This window comes from Cyprinus carpio, chromosome A14 (genome assembly GCF_018340385.1).
Source record: "Cyprinus carpio isolate SPL01 chromosome A14, ASM1834038v1, whole genome shotgun sequence".
NCBI classification, from domain to species: Eukaryota; Metazoa; Chordata; class Actinopteri; order Cypriniformes; family Cyprinidae; genus Cyprinus; species Cyprinus carpio.
Genome location: NC_056585.1, coordinates 8,655,748 through 8,677,926, shown reverse-complemented (window position 1 = coordinate 8,677,926; position 22,179 = coordinate 8,655,748). Strand labels below are relative to the sequence as shown.

General features: G+C 35.0%; 1 protein-coding gene across 1 annotated transcript in view; it reads right to left on the bottom strand.

Moving 5' to 3' along the window:
* Positions 1-22,179, bottom strand: part of zgc:66433 (uncharacterized protein LOC321250 homolog) — a 35,177-nt gene that overhangs the window by 4,577 nt on the left and 8,421 nt on the right. The window contains exons 2-10 of the mRNA XM_042770522.1: positions 19,547-19,603; positions 14,543-14,622; positions 9,100-9,268; positions 7,693-7,825; positions 6,190-6,324; positions 4,850-4,909; positions 1,318-1,476; positions 1,078-1,161; positions 247-546 (exon numbers count right to left, since the gene is read on the bottom strand). Of these exons, the coding sequence (XP_042626456.1) occupies positions 247-546; positions 1,078-1,161; positions 1,318-1,476; positions 4,850-4,909; positions 6,190-6,324; positions 7,693-7,825; positions 9,100-9,268; positions 14,543-14,622; positions 19,547-19,596 (1,170 nt within the window). The 5' untranslated portion in view covers positions 19,597-19,603. The remainder of the gene's footprint in view (positions 1-246; positions 547-1,077; positions 1,162-1,317; positions 1,477-4,849; positions 4,910-6,189; positions 6,325-7,692; positions 7,826-9,099; positions 9,269-14,542; positions 14,623-19,546; positions 19,604-22,179) is intronic.

Here is a 22,179-nt window from a genome sequence, read left to right as displayed (position 1 = left end):
TTTTTTAATCATTTGAAAATAATTATTAAAATATGCACATGTATTTAAGGTATATGAAAAACTTGATGAATACACCACATGACTATTTTACAGTTATAATATTTAAACATTTGATGAAAATCATACAAAAGTTTTTCAAAACTAACATGAATGCAAACAGTACATTTCCAGGAACTTTGACTTTTATTTTTGTCTCAGAAAATGATTGTTGCAATCTTCTTGAAAATGTCACTGAATGTGCTGTACCTCACTCTGAAGAAGCATGTTCTCATGCTCCAGTGCTAGTCCTGATGCAAGAGGGCTCTTCAGGGAGCTCAACACTTCCTCCAGCAATGACCCCTGCTCCTCAGGAACGACCTCACATCCTGTGTCCAACAGGAAGTCATCGGCCTGCAGCTCGAGTGTTACTGGACTCTCCCAAGAGGATTCTGGGACCTCAGACCTGGAGACGTGATGTTCCTCTCCTTCAGAGACGTCTCCGGCTGAGATGGAGGATGTTGGAGAAGTTTTCTGACACTGGCCAGAGTCGCTGCTCTTTTTCTCTTCCTGTTGTTAAGAAGCTGATTAATGGTGTTATTAATTATTCTGTTGTTCTGGGGGATATTGTAGAAATTGAACAATAGAAAAACTATTATTGAACTACTAACAATAATTATTGAATTACTTTACCACTCAAATGTTTGGGGGTCGGCAAGATTTTTAAATGTTTTGGAAAGAAGTAACTTCTGCTCCCCAAGGCTGCATTTCATAAAAAACACAATAAAAACACTAATAATGTGAAATAATATTACAATTGAAAATAACCGTTCTCTATTTTTAAATATTTTAATTTATTCCTGTGATCAAAGCTAAATTTTCAGCATCATTAATAAGAAGACATTTACAAAGAAACATTTATTAATATTATTATCAATGTTCAAAAGAGTTCTACAGCTTAGTATTATTTTTGTGGAAATGGTGATACATCTTTTTTCAGGATTTTTTGAAGAATAGAAAGTTCAAAAGAATAGCACTTTTGGAAAATTTAATGGATACTTGCTGAATAAAAATAACCTAATATTAATAAAAAAAAAAAACCTTAGTGACCCCAAACATATGAATAGTTTTTTGCTTGATAAGAACTCTTTCTCTCAGGTCTCTTCTCTTGTCCAACATTTGCTTCTAAACATGAATAAGCACAGCTCCGTTCAATCGCTAACACAAACAGATTACGTTTTTTTAAACTAGAATATTTGATTACTAACAGCTTGTTGGCCTGATATGATAAGACTCCATGGATAATTGAAGCGTATGAATGGCTAATGTGAAGAATCTTACGCTGGCAGGCTTTCTCTTGACACAAGCGTTGGCTTTGACAGCGATGCGGTGATGGGCAGCTGAGTTGTCTAAGCAGGAGACGGAGCTGGCGGGCAAACTGAAGTCTACGAGGACGGAGCCCTGAGGTGTGCCGGGTCTCGAAGAAGCTTCATAAGACATCTTTATATGATGGAGGGGAACAAGGAAGACGGATGTTAGTGAGTCTAAATAAGTTGTGCAATTTGTTTACAACTTTAATTCCAAATAACAGCACTCTTAAAATTCTTTCAAAGCACTTCCCCACCAAAACCTCCATATTTGGGTTACAGTTTCAAATAGACGGTTGTATTCAAAGTATTTCTTTCCATCCCTTAACCACCAGAAAACCAGAGTGGCATCATGATGGGAGATAAATTCTTCTTCGAGGTCACTCGTGCATACCCAGCCACCTTCACCACCACTAACTCATCATGACTAATTATGATGATTGTCCTCAGCTATTTCCTTTCAGAATGAAATGTAAACAAAAGCCTCTCCAGCAGAAACAATTGAAGGTTATGTTGGAAATGCTGCGACTGCTGGTCCTTACCGCTGTATAAGCACCATTTTTTTTTTCTCAAATCTTCATCTCTAATTCCAAGTCTTTATTTTTAAAACTTTTATTATTTCAATAATTCTCCAACTGAAGGAACAGTTTTGTGGCAGCATAAATAAAGCAGCCATGTGTGTCTGGAATTATTGCCTACTACTGTAACTTAAATATTATTCATGAAGCTTAAAAAGTATGGAAGCTTGTTTCCACCATGTTCCGCTCGTTAAAACAATAAAAAAAAAGGTAGTTGCGACTTTTAATCACACAATACGGACATTCTTTTTTCTTGTATTTCTGAGTTTGTATCTCGCAATTCTGTTTTTCTTGAAATTCTGTAAAAAAAAATAAAAAATTGAATTGTGCGATAAAAAGTCACAATTACTTTTTTCATTATTTATTCCGTAGAGGAAACAAAATACTGAATTGCAAGATGTAACCTTACAATTCTGAGAAGAAAAAAAAAGTTTATATTCTGACTTTTTTCTTGCAGCGTTATGTTTATGTCTCACAACCCAGATTTTTTTCTCGCAATTCTGAATTGCAAGATATAAAAGTCAGTACTGTGATACACAAAAAAAGCTGCTATTACCTATTCTTTTATTCTGTGGCATAAACAGGCTTCGATCAATAGGTGAGCATTAACCTCGGATTAACACTTTTGAAAGTGAAGAAACACACATCAACATGCTTTTAATGGTGCAGTGTGTCAGGAACTGGTGTGAATGAGTTCTAAGTGAGACAGCCGTGTGTTTGTGCTGTGCTCAGGTCCAGCTTGGCAGCCGTTTTGACCCAGATTGCTGGGATATCCCATTTCCAGCAGACAGCCAGGCTGCGAGGGTGAACCGCTGGAATGCTTTTCAGACCACACGCCTACTTCACTCGTAACCCCTGCAGTCAAGGACAGCCAGCATTCAACAACACTGTCAAATGTCACTAGTCATTAACTAATATGGGTTTTAATGGCCATTACTGATATAATTTCTAAAGAGAAGGGTGCCAATAAATACATCAACTGTAAAATGGAAAATCTGAAAAATTCATGGAATGTAAACACTTGTTTTCACAACTGTATCCACTTTTTTTTTAAAATCAACTTCATCATTTACTTGCTTCCTTTCATGTTTCATCGTCCCCAAGCTGTTCATTCAATAGTATTTGTGCACCGCACTCATTACACTACTGTTTAAAAGTTTGTGCTCAGTATCATTTTTTACAATTTGAAATTAATACTTTTATTGGAAAGGATGCATTCAGTTGATCAAAAGTGATTACAGACATTTATAATGTTAGATTTCTATTTCAAATAAATGTGGTTTGTTTAACTTTATATTAATTGTTTTTCTACTTTTTGTATTTTGTATTACTTCATGGTTTTCACAAAAATATTAAGGGGCACAACTGTTTTGAATATTGATAATAATGAATGTTTCTTGAGCAGCAAATCAGCATATTAGAATTTCTGAAGGATCATGTGACACTGAAGACTGGAATAAGTTACATTTTAAAACAAGGTTCTCACAATATTACTCCTTTTACTGTATTTTTGATCAAATAAATGCAGACACGGTGAGCATAAGGGACTGCTTTAAAAAAATATTACAAATCTGAACCCAAACTTATGAACATTAGTGTATAACAAAAATGAATCCCCATTTAAAATATCCAACTGTACTTTTCTCACTGAAACCCAATTTCTCAAAAAATCCTATGGTCTAGCTCAAAGCTTTGCATAACACAAACACATGATAGCTATTTTAAGCCCTGGCAACAAGACAAATCCAAAAGTGCATGTTTTTCAGTGGTTTGAGATTGTTTTGGAGCAGTTTTGGATAGGCGATGGTGTTGTGCGTGAGATGCGTGTACACTGAGTCAAAGAAATGCCCTTTCAATGAACACTAGTTTCACTTTTATTTGAAATTCAAATGTAACTTTCTACTGGATACAAGCAGTGTCCTGCTCTCTAATGTCTGTTTCAAACTGCCTTTGACTGTGAAAGCACTTGTTCTGAACTTGATCCAAACTAGCAGATAAAACAACAGCAGATAAGCACACTCTTAATATGAATCTCTCAGCGCTGGACTTCATGGGAACATTCCAAACATGTTACTAGTCTAAATCCACACCCAGAGGTCGATTCAAATGATCTGCAGTGGTCCAAAACAGAGACGCAAGTCACATTTAAATGAATGAATATTAAGTGATGCCCACAACCAAATAATTATACACCATTTCTCAGAAAATCCAACTACAGGTTGTTAAAAAAAACAAATAAACTACAGTCAAGCTACTGATTTGTTTAGTTAGATTAGTTAGCTACGAGACAAGCTACAAACAAAAGTGTGTTTCTAATGCTGGATGTCTCCCTTATTCGACCCATCCGTTTCAGAGTCTCTACAAACCAGCTGATGAGTTGATTCAGGTGTATTTGATTAGGAATTCAAATCAATTCAGTTCAAGTTTATTTGTATAGTGCTTTTTACGAAACAAATCGTCGCAAAGCAACTTTAAAGAAAATTAAGTTTCTACAATATTTAGGAAAAGTCTGAAAAGTCTGTTGGTGTGCCTCAAGGAACAGTGTTGGGAAACACTGTATTAGTGTGTTTAGTTGGATCACGAATGCCTACAAACAATTTGTCTAGGTGTAGGTTTGGGAAACATTGTTTTGGTTTTTTTTGTTTTATATCTGCATTCAAAGCATGCAATTGTGCTTACTCTTAAAGGGATAGTTCACCCAAAAATGAATATACTGTATATCATTCACTCACCCTCATGTCAATCCAAACCAATAACTTTCATTCATCTTTTAGCCACAAATTGAGATCTTTTTAATGAAACCTGAGAGATTTCTGATCATTTCTGTACAGATTTATCATTTTTGGGTGAACTGCTTAACATAAGCCTTCCACGGACCATTCAGGCATTTCTGATATGTGGCGTGTGATTTATGTGTTCTTGTGTCACCTGATCATCTTCACTGTCTGAAGCCTCAATGCTCAAAGAACTCTGGGTCAAATCCACCAACTGCAACATAAGAAACATATCACAATCATTTCCTCTTTGAATGTTTGACATAAAACACGTTTTCCTTAATTAACTCACAAATCAACAAAATCATTTTACCTTACCGATTACACGAAAATTTGATATATAACACAGTCATATTCTCACCTCAAATACAATTTCAGTTGTTTGATAGTCTGGACTAGAATCTCAAAACTCACTCTCACTATATGAGATTTTATAAATTAAAGAGCAGCTTTGGTCTCGCTGTGCTCAAGTTCAGGGAAGGTGAGGACAGGGACTGTGTACATCTTTGGAGAGATTTGAGGGGAGGCAGGTACAGCGAGGGGAACGGCACGGCAACTAATCCTGTTAGAGAACTCAGCAGGGAGCTTCCTGTCTTTTCAATCATGCCCCGTGATGTCTGAGGCTCTTACACACTTTTCACAGAGCCAAAAATACCCAGGCATGCAGAACACTTTCATCACAGTGTGTCTTATTACTTGACTTTGTATATGGTTTTATTTCTATATGGTGATGGAAGCACAACGTGGTTATGAGATAACTGCTTCAAAATGTATATGTAAAAAATGATATTTCAGTGTATGTGAGTGTATATAATGTTTCAGTTCCCATTGATGTCAATGGGAACCAAAACTATTTGGTTACCAAAATTTTAAAAAAATATCTTCTTTTGTGTTTCACCGAGGATAGAAAGTCATTCAGGTTTGGAATGACATGAGGGTGAGTAAATGATGACAGAATTTTTATTTTTGGGTGTAGTCACTTAAAGGGACGGTTCACCCAAAAATTAAAATTCTGGGAGCAAGTAAAGGCCTTAAGACATAATCGTCAGGGATCAAAATTTCCTTCATCTTTTCATATAAAAATGCTCTACTTGCTATGAAAACATACTTTCAAAACTCTCAACTTCCATCCCAGGGAATATTTATTGAAACCAGTCAGTCACAGTAAGCTAATAAGAAGCAATTAGGATAGATATATTTTATTTTAAAACACCCATACAACTAATGATAAGAGTAAAACATGTCAAAGGCTGTCAAACCTAGTGCTGTTTCTGTTTGTGTGTAGCACCTACAGCTCTGCAGATCCTTCTGAAGCATCTCAACATTAGACACAAACGACTGAAGTTTATTTTTAACAAGGTTTCTGATAATTTCAGTCTTATTTTTTTAAAGGTTTGCGTGACACATTTCAGCGGTTTGTGAATTTTACAGATCAAAGCTATATCTGTGCTATATCTATATCTGTTTATAAGTAAAAAGTGAGGAGAGGCGTACTGAGTGAGGAGGTGTGGCCAGCACAGTGCTGCAGGGAAGACCATCATCTTCAGAAAGAGCCCCTCCGTCCTCTCCTTTCCTCCCGCACAGGAGTGATGGTGGAGAGCCCAGACGAATCGCCTGCTTCAGCTGCAGCTACAGACAGGACAGAAACGTGAATTATCAATAACTGTTTAATAACAGATTAATCATACTCTACTACTACTGCCTACTATATTGTACATTAATGTGTTGACATGAGACTCTCCCATTTACAAGTTTAAGCTCAGTATGATTTTTTTAAGAGAAAATACCACTTTTATTTTGCTAGGATGCATTAAATTGTTAAAAATACAGTAAAGTTAAAGTTACAAAAGATTTATATGTATTTCTATGTTCTTTTGAATTTTCAATTCATCAAAGAATCCTGTAAAAAAAGGTTAATGGTTTCCATAAAACTATTCATATTTAGAAATCAAAAGAAAATAGATGACAATCAGAAATAATAAGAAATGTCTGTATCCAGTAGTAAATCTTCAGCAGCAAATCAAGCATATTAGAATGATTTCTGAAGGATCGTGTGTCACTGAAGACTGGAGTAATGATCACAGGAATAAATTGCATTTTAAAATATATTACGATACATATCAGTTATTTTAAATTGTAATAATATTGCACAGTATTGATATTTTGACTGTATTTTTGATCAAATAAATGCAGCCTTGGTGAGCATAAGAGACATTTTTCAAAAACACACACATATATATATATATATATATTCATTCTGCTTGGTGTCAGCTATTTTTAGATGATCTGCTACGGGTAGTACGCTAACCACATCAAGAAAGCTACACTAAGTAGCCTTTAATCAATACCAAGACACAAGTGAGACAAACATATTTGTTTCTCCATATTCATAACAGTCTGAGTAATTCTGAGTCTTGAGCAGTAAACTTTTAAGTGTCAGTTTTGTAAACGTATGTTGATTATGTATCTAGTCGTACCTAGTCAATGATGCCTGCTGTCTAGATTGTGCTGGTGGCAAAACATCAAGAGTGAAAATCTTAGGCTCTGTGTCTTGAGGCTTAGATCTGCTAACTTTATACCAAAGTCCAGTGCCTTCACTAATGCTCTTTGAAGAAAGAGGACAGGAAAGAAAACAACTTATACACTCCATCTGAGCACACGGATGCCACTTTCCATAAAAATGGCACAAAACAGAGCCAGAAAGACTTTTTTTTTTTACACAGCCACGTTAACTTTGCTATTAATTTGTTTGTTTGTTTATTTTTACATTTATTTTTATTTTTTTTAACAGTGTGGGGTTTTGGAATTTGGGGCATTTTGAATAACATTGAATACAATTTATTTTTTTTAAAAGTAAGAGCAGGACTATATTAAAATATTTTTGATGATATTAAGTAACACAAATTTGAACATGTCTGACAACTGAATCATGCTAATAATAAAAAATGGGCATAAAACACAATCAATATATGAATAAATCATAACAGACTGGAATACCTGTAGAGATTTCACTTTCCCATGAATGCTGTCCTGGGACGCCCCCAGACCCTCATTAGTCTCTGATGAGGGCGAATCCGACACAAAGACACTATCATGTGACATGGCTTTGCTTCCCAAGTTGATCTTGGATCTTTGAATGAAGGAGAGAGAAGTTTATGTCATATATAATTGGCAAAGTGTAAAGACACTATCATGTGAGATTGTTTTGATTTGGGAGTTGGTTTTGTGTGTATATATATATATATATATATATATATATATATATATATATATATATATATATATATATATATATATATATATATATACAAATTCTTTTTTTATCTAATATATTACATGATGTGGCGTTTTTTTATCATAACATTTGGCTGAGAAATTACTCCCGGAAGATAATTTAAAGTCATTGTTCTGTAAAGCATCAAACGGACATTATAAAACGTAGATTCAGCAAGAAATATTTTGTTGAATTGAACATAAAATTTATTGCATATACTCTTTTGGACCAAGAGGATGAGTTTGTTTGTTTATTAAGTTTTTTTACGCTATGTTAGCATCATGGCTATTTACATGGCAAAAAAGTTCAGTATCATCCATAAAATTTAAAAAATATAAAACATTTCGACTTAACATAAGATCTAAAATACATTCAGGTGGCCCATTTTCAAATGTTCCATGCAAGCATGTTTCTGAATAAAAGCGTTTTCTAGCAGCATCATAAAAATTCCAAGAGGATAAGTAAATGATTACAAAATTTTCATTTTTGGGTGGGTGAACTAGACCTTTAATAATTTTTATTATTATTATTACTATGGAAATATGAAATTATTTCTTTAATGAAATGATACTCTAAATAAGAAACTAAAACTACCAGTAGGTGGTGGTAAATGTCTTAAATGATTAAGTCATCGAGTCATTCATTTGATTCGTTCAAATGGCCGATTCATTCAGGAGTGTAGTGCTGTTCTCTTTATGAATGGTCCATTGAATCTTCAAGCTTGTTCGATCAGACCGATCATTGTGTGAGGTACCACAAGAGCGATTAGAGAGCAGACAACTCTACATGCTTTTGAATTGCTCTCACGGTACTTTTATGTCATAAACCGATCGGTCGGATTTTAGGGATATTCTAACTATGCTCTCTAGGCTCCATCACGCAGTTGAAAAATTGTTGCCCTGCATCATATTTGTCATCAATCAGCTGTATGAAATGTCAGATGACCCACATAGGTCTGGTGTGGGGCAACTGCGTTAAATGCGTTAATAATTTTAATGCGGTATTTTTCACTGTAATTAATCTAATCAATGCGTTAAATAGACAGCCCTAATATATATATATATATATATATAAAACAGAAATGCAGTATAGTAATAAAAATGGAAGTGATTTTAACTGTATTCCCTCACCCGCGGTCATTGTCGCTGTTGGCGTGGCTGATGGTTGGCTCTGAGGTGTTGACATCATCACTCGATTGACTGGCCTTTAAATCACTTTCACTCGATGGTGCAGGACTTTCCTTCCTCTTTTTCTTCACAAAAAAATTCTTGAACGTCTGGAATTTGGACTTCTTTTTCCCTGGATTAAAAACACAACAGACACATATTTAAATGAGTAGCTCTTTTGAAGGCATCTCATAGGAGAATCTTGAATTCTGAAAGGCTTGCATAAAGCAAACACTGAACATGTGCTTACAGTTAGTCAGTGTTCACGTATCTAAACTAAATAAGTTCAACTGGCAGACGATCATGTTTTCTGGCCCTCAAGTCTTAAAAATTATATACACAGCAAATTTAAACAATCACGTCGTAGATTATGACGCAAATACCATTGCACTGGGGTCAAGATTGTAAAGTTAGGAGTCCTACTGACCGTCGTAAAGTACATCTGACAGCGAATTGCTGTGGATTGTATAATACTATAATCAATGTGTTTATATAATAACTATTTAACAAAATGTCATTGTAGACCCATAAATATTCCCTCCTGGGTGCTTATGTTAAACTAATTTATCTTTAGTTGCCAATAAAGTACTAATTGTATTAGTGAAATGGCTGCAGAATTGATCCACTGTTACTTTCGTTTTAAAAACTCATTTGTTAATAGGCTCAATGAGGTTTAATATTAAATAACTTCACACAACAATATTGTTGAACACACAACTGAGCCCCAATAGCGCATTTAGTGTTAAATCAAGTGATTTCTTAGTTAATCAATGATGCAGTTCACTGGAATACAATGAAATGTTTGTTTTCATCATATAGATGTCTCTATGTATAGTGGCCAATAGAAACGGTGTGTATTTTTCATGCATCATGACATGTGACTATAACATCACCTTCAGTGTACAGCTTAAGATGCAGTGTTGGGGATTTCAGCCGGTTTTAACAATTAGATTACAAATTAATTTTATTCATCCCAAAGGTTAAGAGCCAGAAAGGCTTAAAAAGCCAAAACAAACATTAAAAGGTCAATCTCAGTGGTCTTTTAAAGAAGGACAGCTGCGTGAACAATACTGGGATGACGACCTTTACTAGTAGAGTCACACACTAGTAGAATTGTGAGAACAAACACAATTCACAGTGATGGCTTTTAGAGTTGTGTGTAAGAAAAAGATTCAATGTGGTGTGTTAAACTTGTTGAAATATTCCTGTTCTGACCTTCTTCAGCCCCTAGTATAACTGTATGCAGTTAAATTGTTGTGTAAATCCATTTATGGCACCTTTGAGCAACATTAAACAGTCTGTTTAAAGACACCTAAATAGCACTTCAGAAGCACTTCTTTTTCACAGTGCATTCTTGAATCACCTTCTCAGTGAAGGATACATGCAACAAAAAAAGGTATTTTGCTGCCTACCTTTTGGAACAGTCATCATGTTTGCAGGGGATCCCTTCATGGGCTATTTCAAACATTGCTATGTTGATAATTATGAGGTTAATCCGTTAGATTCTCATATAATGGTATAGGTATATTGATGACATTGATTCTGTATTTTTTGTGGGAGATCTAGAGGAAGCTCAGGAGTTTGTGTCTTTTTTAAACTTTTTTTGTGGAGGAACTGGAATTTTCCCTTGAAGTTAGCCCCTCTAAGGTTCATTTTTTGGACATGTGGGTGTGTAAAAGGAAATTTGATAACTATTTTGTACACTAAAGAAATTGATCATAACACCCTTTTACTAGCAATGAGTTTCAACCCATCCTCCTTAAAAAAAAAAAAAAAGGTTTACCTAAGAGTCAGTTTTTCAGACTACGAAAGATTTGTAATTTAGATTCTGATTTTATTGAAAAGTTGGGGATTATGAAAAAAAATTTTGGATACCCTTACGGTTAAATGATAAGGCATTATTTAATATAATGTTGTAAATTGTTTTTGCTGTATATCTAAGTGACAGTGTGATTAAATCAAGGGGATGATATTAAAACCTTGTTAAGATGTGCGTTTTCTGATAACCTATTGTGATTTTATAAACAATTCTTTTTGTATGTGAATAATGATATATTTTCCATTGAGGATGTTGTAAAGTGTCTTCTATTGTATACTTGAGCCATTGGTATCTATTATACATGTGTTTATAATTAGTCCACATGTGATTGTCAATTATACTTATTGGTTGCGAAAGTATATAATTATGTCTTGTTTTTAATTCTATACATTTGCCTGATGAAGGTCCGTGGACCGAAAGAGTTCTGCGTTCAAATGCACGCAATAGGCTAACGCTTGCTGCAAAGCATCGGCAAAAGTAATCATTATATATCATTATTCATTCATTCATTCATTATTTATTTATAAAGCACATTTAAAAACAACCCAGGGTTGACCAAAGTGCTGTACAGATCATGGAAATCAAATAAAAATACAACTTTATTTACCATAAATGTGTCAGAGGGAAACAGTAAGGAGATATTTGAAATATTTACTAATAAATAGTGTTTTCTGAGTCGGTGTCGTAAGGATGAAGTTGCCGATCCTGACTCACCATCTCCTCATTAGACGCGCCTTTAGAGAGAAGTGCATCTTTATGGATTATGATGAAAGAGTTTTTGTTTTTTATTTGTTTTATTTCGTTAAGTAGTAATTTAAAGCTTTCTATAGATATATTTATCATGTCTGTGAGGCATGTATTCGCAGAGTTTCAATTCATTTTTGAAAAGCGCTCCTGTTCAAGACCGAGACGGCAGAAAGCGCATCACATTTGTTTTCTTTATTTTATAAAACCACAACATTTTGTTGATATTGTGAATGCACACAAATAAAATTAGACACTTTACAGTTACAAAATATGTATTACTTTTGCCTTTATGAGCAAAAATGATGGCGTATCAACTGAAAAAAATGCAAGTGATCGCGCTGGCGCATCCATGTCCTGCAAAATGTGCTTTAACTTCCACTCTCCGCACAAACTACTGGATATAGTGCACATTTATCTAGGTTTAACGTTTAAACATTGTTATATGCATGAACTGTTTTATATCTATAGATTTTATTTTAGGCAAGTCGTGATAATTTGATAAGGCTAAATTGATCAAACATAGGCTCACTGTCTGCCACTGGCCGCTTGGTTGTTACTTTAAAAAACAAAAACTTACATTTAACGAACAAAAAATGCTCCAAACGTTTTCCAAACGAAATATAATCACTTTGCCATTACATACAAAACTGACCTATTTAAATAGCTGAAACAGTAGTATAAGCTGTCTTTCAGGAAAAGGGTGAAAAAAGACGGCCTCGGGCTGGTAATTCTGATAAGCCGTCAGACATGGGCCGGGCTAGGACCTGAGCGTCTCAGGCCAGGGCCGGGCTAAGGCCTAAATTTGAGGCCCGTGCAGGGCTCTACTCTCCATACAGTCTTTGAGGACTTGATTATGACTTTAGGCTTTGTGTACTGGTTTTCCCCTGCTGCCTGACATCCTGTCTCTCTCACTCTTGTCTTGAGGAAAGTCACATGATGTAGCTCTACTGGCAAAGCTTACAGTCTCCAGCTGGGGCCCGTCTAAAGGCAGTAAACAACGCACAGAGAAAGAGATCTAACTGTCTCTTATAAACCACTCAATGCTCGGTTATTTGATTACACAGTGAGGGATGCTAAATATTGCCTTCTAAGAACAGAGCCTCGGTATGTTTAAATGCAGCCACATTAAACACTAAGTGCCCTAGGAAAAAGGTTTGCATTGTTTACGTCGTGGTTTTATTTCAGGGATGTACAATAAAATTGTTTATGCTAGTATATCACAGCAAAAGTCATTTTCAAAATAAAAAATGAATACAATTCAAACTAGTATCAAATTAAAAATTAACTTTTAATATATTTTAAAATCATGTCTTTTTCCCAGGGTCTGCATTGCATCTATTCAACTCAGTATTTCAGAATGAACCTTTTAAGTGAACAATACAGTCCCGTTTACAACCATGACTCATATTTTCCATTCAAGCCTCTTCCTTGTAGCAGAGAGACGAGAGTGCTACCTTCAACGACTGACTGCAGCATGAGTAAACAGACTTACAATGGAGGCTTTAAAGGACATATTATTGGTTAGATTAAGTTATTTAAGATACATGAACCTAACACACTTACACAGGAGTCTATGGGAGTTTATCAATGTGAAAAAATATTGACGATGACCACAATTAAAGGCATAATCATGAAACCTACAGGAAGAGTTACTGAATGAAACAGTGAATGAATCTGAATCTGATTAAGATGACTTGAATCACTTGCAAGAATCAATGTTCCATCAATTAGCTTGTAACTTTGGATGAACAATTAAAAACAATCAAAGTGCAATATAAAATCTGCAAACTCTAATGTAGCTTACAGGAAGGTTTAGTGAACAAATCAATGAACGAATCTCAATGAGCTTCTTTGTGAAACTGATTCAGAAGATTTGAGCCAGTAGTACAAATCTAGCCTCTATTTTTGGATAAGCAATTACAAAAATCATTTCAAAGAGTGTAATAACCCACCCTACAAGAAAGGTTATTAAACAAATTCATGAATGAATGTGAATGAGCATTTTTGGTGAACTGATTCAGAATATTTGAGTCAGAAGTAATAATCTAGCCTCTGTTTTTGAATCAGCAATTCTAAAAATAGTGTGTAATAATGTAGCATACTGGAAGGGTTACTGAATGAATCATTACTAAAGTCTAGTCTCTATTTTTAAATCAACAATAAAATATATGCTTAAAATGTGTAATAATGCAGGCTACAGGAAGGGTTATTGAAATAATCATTGAATGAATCTGTTTTTTTTTTGTAGACAGGTTTTTAAAGTAGAAGATTCAGATTCAGAAGTCATCGAAAGTAGAAATCCTTATAGCTGACACTCTTAAAAAATGGCTACATTCACGCCAACTGTATTTGGATCCTTTCATTCTTTTTTAAGGTAACAGCCATGAATTTAATGAATGTGACCCTGGTCATGGATCAATCATCAACATCCTGTGGTAAAACTGTACAAGATTAACACCTCCCAAACACACCCTCTTGAATTTAATGGATTAACATAGACCCACAATCCAATAGAGGAGATTATCGGGCCTCTGTGAGCACCCTATTTTGTGAGGAAATGGCTAATCCACATCACCACGCAGGCCCGCCGTCTGCGCTGCAGGATCTGACTCTAGCAGTCTGGGCTTCCTCTTCCCACACTAAACTGGAGAGAAAGGTCAAATGTCTGATGCTCTTATGTGTGCAACATGACTTCCTGTCAGTGAGATCTAGCATCTTGTATCTCTTCATTGAGTTCAGAATGTCCTAATACTTCATGTCTGATCTCTATGTGGGGAAAAAAGTGTGACGTTCTTGTTGTTCACATGGATGCTAAAACACAGGATGGGACTTGAACGTTACCTGAACACTCTTCTGCTGCTTCTGATGGTTCAGTAGAGACTGTGACATCTGGAGATCCTGAGGCCATGATGTCACAATCACTGTTGAGACAAAAAAAAAAAAAGAACAAAAGAAAAAAGAGTTTGTCAGATAAATAATTCCTGAACAGTTATTCTGAAAATCAAGAAACATTTCACAAAACCTCACATTTAACAAACCATTTAAAACTGAGGTATTTGTAATTGTGAGCTCGAATGGAAAACTAAATCTCATAACCTACACATGTAAAACTTCTGATTTTTAAAAGTAAACAGCATTCTTCTTCTCTGGGAATGAAAAGATATGAGCGTGAGTAAAGGATGACAGCATTTGAGTGAACAATTGCTTTAAATAATAAAAGCATTTGTCACTTGTTCTTTGAAGTACCTTGGGTTCAGCAAAAAGGGTTCATTTTAAACTTTATTAGGCATCTTGAGTTGGCTATATTGTTCTGTAATGTATAAAACATATTGACAGCACTTTTGGTGCTTTAGGACTACTTATAGGATTATAAACGTTCTACTTTCTTTTCTCTTTTGATTTATTCAATTTTTCTTTATTCTTATATGCAGCTCTGCTATTTCTGTTGTAATAAAAAAATAAACTTAAAAATTTAATGTCATTTTAATGTTTTACATCTTTATTTTTAGTGTTTTTTAAGCATTTAAATAAGAATTTTAAATAAATCAAATAATGAATCTTAAAGGGATACTCCATCCCAAAATGAAAATTTGGTCATTAATCACTTACCCCCATGTCGTTCCAAAACCGTAAAAGCTTCATTCGTCTTCGGAACACAATTTAAAATATTTTGGATGAAAACCAGGAGGCTTTTGACTGTCCAATAGACTGCCAAGTAAATTACACAGTCAAGGTCCAGAAAAGTGTGAAAGACATCGTCAGAATAGTCCATCTGCCATCAGTCGTTTAACTGTAATGTTATGAAGTGACGAGAATACTTTTTGTATGCGAAGAAAACAAAAATAATGACGTTATTTAACAATTCGTCTCCTCTGTGTCTCTCCACGTAAACTCTGTGTTAGCCACGCTGCACGGATGCGCTGTTTTCATTCAAATCAAAAGTGTAAATACACGTTGAAAATGTATCCTTGTGTCACGGCTGACACAGAAGAGCGTACGCAGTTCGCGTTCAGCAGATATTCTCCTAAATGGTGCTACAGTGATTCGGAGGAGAGAGGAATTGTTGAATAAAGTTTTTTTTTTCTTTGCATACAAAAAGTATTCTCGTCGCTTCATAACATTACGGTTGAAACACTGATGGCAGATGGACTATTCTGACGATTCTTTTCATACTTTTCTTGACCTTGACACTGGTATTTACTTAGCAGTCTATGGGACAGTCACAAGTAGGGCTGGGCGATATAGCTAACGATATGATCATGCGAATTTAGTCAGTAAATCTGGCTCTGTGATTAGCGCTAAATCGCCATCCCCTGCTTTCAAATGGAGCGGCATTTAATAGACAGAGCCGTAGATCACTGGTATGGTGCTGGGCGTTGTGTTTATTGTTGTGATCGTTTGATTTTAGTTAATGAATGCGATATTGTGTAGCTTGTCAGTGATCTACGGCTCTGTCTATTAAGTGCTGCTCCATTTGAAAGCAGGTGATGGCGATTTAGTGCTAATCACGGAACCAGATTTACTGACTAAATGCGCATGATCATATTGTTAGATATATCGCCCAGCCCTAGTCACAAGCCACCCGGTCTTTATTATATTGTTTGTTATATTGTGTTCCGAAGACGAACATATGTTTTATAGTTTTGGAGATACATTGTGGTAAGTGATTAATGACAAAATTTTCATTTTGGGGTGGAGTATCCTTTTAACAAGTAACAGAAAATAAACAAAATAATATAAATAAATAATAACAAAAATAATAAACAGGAGCTGTTTAGGTCTGCCTTATACAGTATGTTTGTCTATATTGTCCTTCATGAGAGTGTGTCCACACCCCTGTCAGAGGGTTTGTAACACCCAAGGACGAACAGGAGGCGTTGGTGATAAGCCAATGCAGACTCATTTAGATTACAACACTGGAGCCGAGTCACTCCAAGTGGATCCACCCTATCTGAAGTAGCAGACTTGCTGATACTAGCAGCCCAAAACAGATTCCAGGCTGGCCTCAGTATTTGTCTTGATGAGTGACTACTGCCTAATCCTGGATCAGACTCTCCTCTGGAGCAACTCCAGCTCTCAAGGAGGAAACTCTCAAACAGTATCTATGACAGACAACTGCAGCTCCAGGCCGGAGGAATGGCCAAACAGGATGTGGAGACAATTTGCAGTCTAGTTTGACAAGGATTATTCCAGTTTAAAATAATCCTCATAATTGCTTGACTGGTTCACTTCTCTGTTGATGGCAAGCAACTATTACAATGACCTAAGTCAAGTCATTTTCAAAGCCTATCGTTTTAATTTTCTCCATCGAAAGGATTTGTTTTACATATTGCATACCGCATAGTTTCAGTTTCATTAAAATAACCATGCATTGTCTTAATTTAGCTCATGGGTTGTATAAGTATTTACTGCTACTCATCCATTTATTAATCCATACACTCATGTACGCATCACATCTCATTTTGTTATTGAACATACATTTATTTGTACATATTCTTGTATTGCAATCATATCTGGATTTAGTTACTGTGAGAGTAACATTCTGCTATATTCCTTCAACAACATAACAATGGAGGAAATTCCCAAATAGTTTCTACTCAAAATTCGTTTGAGTTAATGACTGTGTTTTGTGATGTGACACTCTTCGTAGCAGAACCTCAAATGTGTAATATGTGTAAAATGTAATAGTTATAGCTAAATATAATTCTGATCCGTGTAACCTCTTATTTGCCTGTAAAAATTAATCATTTTTGCATGTTTTAAACATTATTTTAAAAGTAGCATTGTACTGACATTTTTATTTACACAGAAGACAATCAAAAATAATAGTCCCTTTGACAAACTATTCAAAGAGAACAATATACTAAAGTACATCCAGAAGAGCAGAATGAGTAAAACTCAAGTCATCAGTGATTTCTATCCGGCATGTCTGCCAAACATTGCTCAACAAATCTTAACACAGAGCAGCTGAGCCAAATATCATTCATCTTCACATTTAACAGCAATACAAAAACAGGCTATTTCACAATTCAAGCACAATCAATATTTTCTTGGTCTCTCGTTATTTTTCCACAAAATTATTAGGCAGCACAACTGTGTTTTCAACATTGATAATAATCAGATATGTTTCTTGTACAGCAAATCAGCATATTAGAATGATTTCCGAAGAATCATGGGACACTAAAGACTGGAGTAATGATGCTGAAAATTCACAGGAATAATATTTCACAATATTACTGTTTTAACTGTACTTTTGATCAAACAAATGCAACCTTGGTGAGTTCACAGACATCAAACGTTTGTATGTTAGTGTATCTAGCGACTATAACATTATGGACTTATGACTGATGGGCTCAATCAACTTGTTCCAGTTAGCAACACTTCCCAGAAACCATCCACAACACCCTAGAAACCACATAACGACATATTAAAAATAGTCATAGAACAACTTATGGTTCTGCATAGCAAAATATTGTTCTGATTTGTTTAGTTGTCCTCACATTTCCTTCCTTGCAGTTTATACAAGAAGCCCATTCAACAGACTGAGGCCGTTCTTGTTTGAGCTTAACTGCGTGCTGAACATCACATGAGACCAGATAACAACAGTCAACTAATGAGAAACAATCCTCCTTACCATTCCATGCAAGCACTATCTGTCCTCCACTGCTAACAGACACCAGACTTGCAGTTTCTTACACACTGCTGCTAAACGTGTTGTGCAGATTTGTTCCAGTGGTTAGAGGGGCTGGTGTGACATCAGAGCACATGGATGAACCATACTCGATGTCATCAGATAGCGCTCATTCATTTCCTCTGTTTATCTCAGGGGAAGTGGATATAAAGTCTGCTTCACAGATTCACAGACGAGTGATTCACAGATAGCTTATGTTGGCATATGAAAGAACGTGACGAGAAAAACCACAGATACAAAGAACAGTCACGGCTAAAGCATAAACACACACACACACACACACACACACACACACACACACACACCATAAAGCACTAATGATGAGGATATTCAGAGGAATGATAAATGCATACACTCATACATAGGGTCATTTTGTCCAGTTATTGCCTAAGGGTGCGATTATGAAAGTTATGCGAGTCATGTGACACCATGTGCAACATCTCTCTGTTTTCATTTGGGTGTTTAAATGATTGTTTCTGGCCGTTTTTTTCCCTCATTGTTCCACAAAGGATTGTAATTTTGATTGAGAAAGTATAATATAACTTTATGTTTTTTTTTTTTTTTCAAATTCCAGAAACTCTTCGACCTCTTACAGGTCAGCATTGTGTGGCCTGTGTCGAGCACTAGATGAAGGACCACCTGGGATTGTCCACACAGCTGGTCTTGTGTCTAAAGCTCTCCTTCACAGACAGTTTTAGGTCACAAAGAAAACAACCCTTACAGCAAAGTACTGTGGCAGTACCATGGTACAGTCATACTTTGGAAGTGAATACATTTGTAAGTACAACATTTGAATTTGGGCTTACTTTGCATTAAAAAAGGTATGTTTTATGGGTAGTATGAATGAAATTCGGATGTACTATGTCCACCATGTTGTTTCTATCACATGACCTACCAGCGTCACTTCAATGCAATTTACAAATCCTCTCCCGTGGCCTCATGGGATAGTAAAGTGTGCACTGTAAACTGTGCACTTCAGAATCCAGGTGGAAGTAGTACGTCATCCGTGTACCTTTCGCTTACTGTTTTTCGAATACTATGAATCTTTTGGCATACTGTTTTTTGCAAGAGCCTCTTCTGACTTATCATTACCCAGTGCATGACTATGATAGCAGAGAGGCCTTTCAGAGCTCTAGAGGGACTAATGGACTGACCTTGGAGTGCCTCCAATGCCAGAGTTCTGTGATGACGTCCGACGTTTCATGTCTTAACTTTTGGACATGGGGAGGAAGGGAGGAATAAGGGAGAGAAAGAAAGGGCGAGAGTTAGTGGAGAGAAGTGTTCAAGCAGAAGATATTAACAAGCATGCTAGCCGTGTCTTTAGAAAACAAACCAAAAAAGGGAGTTATCAAACAGGAGACTGTAATACATTTAAACAAAACGTGCTTTTGTTAAACAAAAAAAGACTTTAAATGCACAGTGTAAATTACGACAGCAGGTAAGGTTGAAGAAAAATCACACATTTTCTATTTTTTTAGTGAATTTAGCAAAAATAATGTAAAATTACAAAATGTTGTCATGGGATACATCAATATTAGTTTTGGCCTTTAATAACAGACCATTTCCACACTATTTTGAATAAATATATAAAAAATATAACACTAAAAAGTACACATGAATTTAGGCATCACAACATTTTAATGTACATTAAGAAAAATGTTCATTTTGATACATGCTAAAGATTACACTATGTGAAATGATTAATGTTAAGTGTTAGTTTGGAAAGTGAATTAGAGGGAAATTATTAGTGTTCTTAAAGATTAACTTAGGTAAGATTAACAAAGGTAATATAAATCTTAATACACAGAAAATGCACAATTAAATATCAACCTGATGAAAAAAAAAATTATATATATATATATATATATATATGTAATAAAATATTATTTTAATTTAGAATAAAAGATATGTATCTAATTTTGTGTGCATATTATTTGCTTTTACATTGTTCTATTAAATTATATAATTAAATCAGGGGAGCACATAATTTTTTCAGAAGATTTGGTTTGGAGATTTGGTTTGGTCCTCACACTGCTTATAGCGTGACCCACTAAATATAACAATAAAAATAATTATTAATAATAGTTATAATATTATTGCACTTTATTTAGTTAGTTTTTTTTTTAAACAAAATAATAAACTAAATAATGATGTGATAATATTATTAAAAATAAAAGGTAAGCCTAGTATTAAATACAAATACAATTATTTTATAGTATATAAATGCTAAAAAATGCTATAAAATGCTAATATTTACTACTACTTTATTATAAAAGGTAAGACTAGTATTTAATACAAATAAAATTATTAATCTATCTGTCAGCTATCTATGTTCACACTGAGTAATACAGTATAAAGATTACATGACTCAACATATAAGCATCTACTGGTGCAGCTGTGCTAGGTTAGGTAGGTATGCTAAGATTAACTGTAAGTTACAATCAAAATGATTAGTTATTAGAGTGCCAACCCTCATCATGCAACATGCTATTAGAGTGAGTAATTTTATGATGTGATGTTTTTTAGTGTTTAGGTAGTTATGATGAGATTTTCTGACAATGATATTGCGATGTACGAATCCACGATAGTCACATTGCAGGATGTGCGATGTAGGCTGTCGCAGTTGATCCGTTATTCATTAACCGTACGGGCCAGCTGCGTACGTGATTCGCGGATTAATTGCACGGATTAATTGCACATCTTAACCATCATAGAGTGAAAGTTTATCATTTGCATGTGTTTTTAAGTCCTGTCAGTTTAACAGGGCGCATATAAGAACGAGAGAGAGAGAGAAAGAGAGAGAGCGAGAGCGAGCGAGCCGCAGCCGCGCGCGCTCACCTTCACCTTCAAACAACAGAGCGCTGTCTTGCTCTCTCTCCCTCGCGCATTTTAATCAAAATCAATTGACACGATGGTGTCGAACAAACAAACAAACAAACAAACAAAAAAAACTATCAAGTGATGAAATGTTTTCTGTGTTGTCAAATCTTGTGCGATATCCTAAACTGCCGAGATAATTACACACCGCGTGCGGTACACGTCTGATTCGCGAGCTAATGATTCCTTTGAACCGATTCAATTTAATGAATGGTTTAAACAACTGACCTGTCCAACACTGAACTCACGAGACGTCTGAATTGGTGTATAAAAAAAATGTTCTATTTATTAAACTATTTAACTACATTATTTAACATTTACTATTACTAAACTGCACTTCTACAACATTGTTAATTTTAACATTTAGGCTATAGCCTTCATTGTTGAAATCAAAAGTTGTACAGTATTTGTTAACATATAGTTAATGCACTGTGAAAGTAACATTACCAAAACAATGAAAACAGTTGTGTTTTTATAAACTAAGATAAACAAAGATTAATAAATATAGTAACAAAAAGTATGCTCGTGGTAAGTTCATGTTAGTTAATATGTTAACAATTCAAACCATATCCTAAAGTTACAAAACAAATAATTTTACTTTAATTTAAATAATACTCTGATGTTTAAATCATTTAAAATGATAATGTAAGTGTGCTCACCCCATTTTTGTTTGTAAGAAAAAAATAGATTAGATTTCATATCGCAATATATATCGCAGAAAAAATAAAAATATCGCAATGTCACTTTTTTTTCCCAATATCGTGCAGCCCTAATTAGACTTGAGCTTTCTCTCACGGTTATTAGAGTGCCAACCCTCATCATGCAACATCCTGACAATCAGAGTCATTTTATGCAATTCTGAATTTGTGTTGAGTTTCTCAGAAAATGTCAAAATGATGTTCTCTTCTCA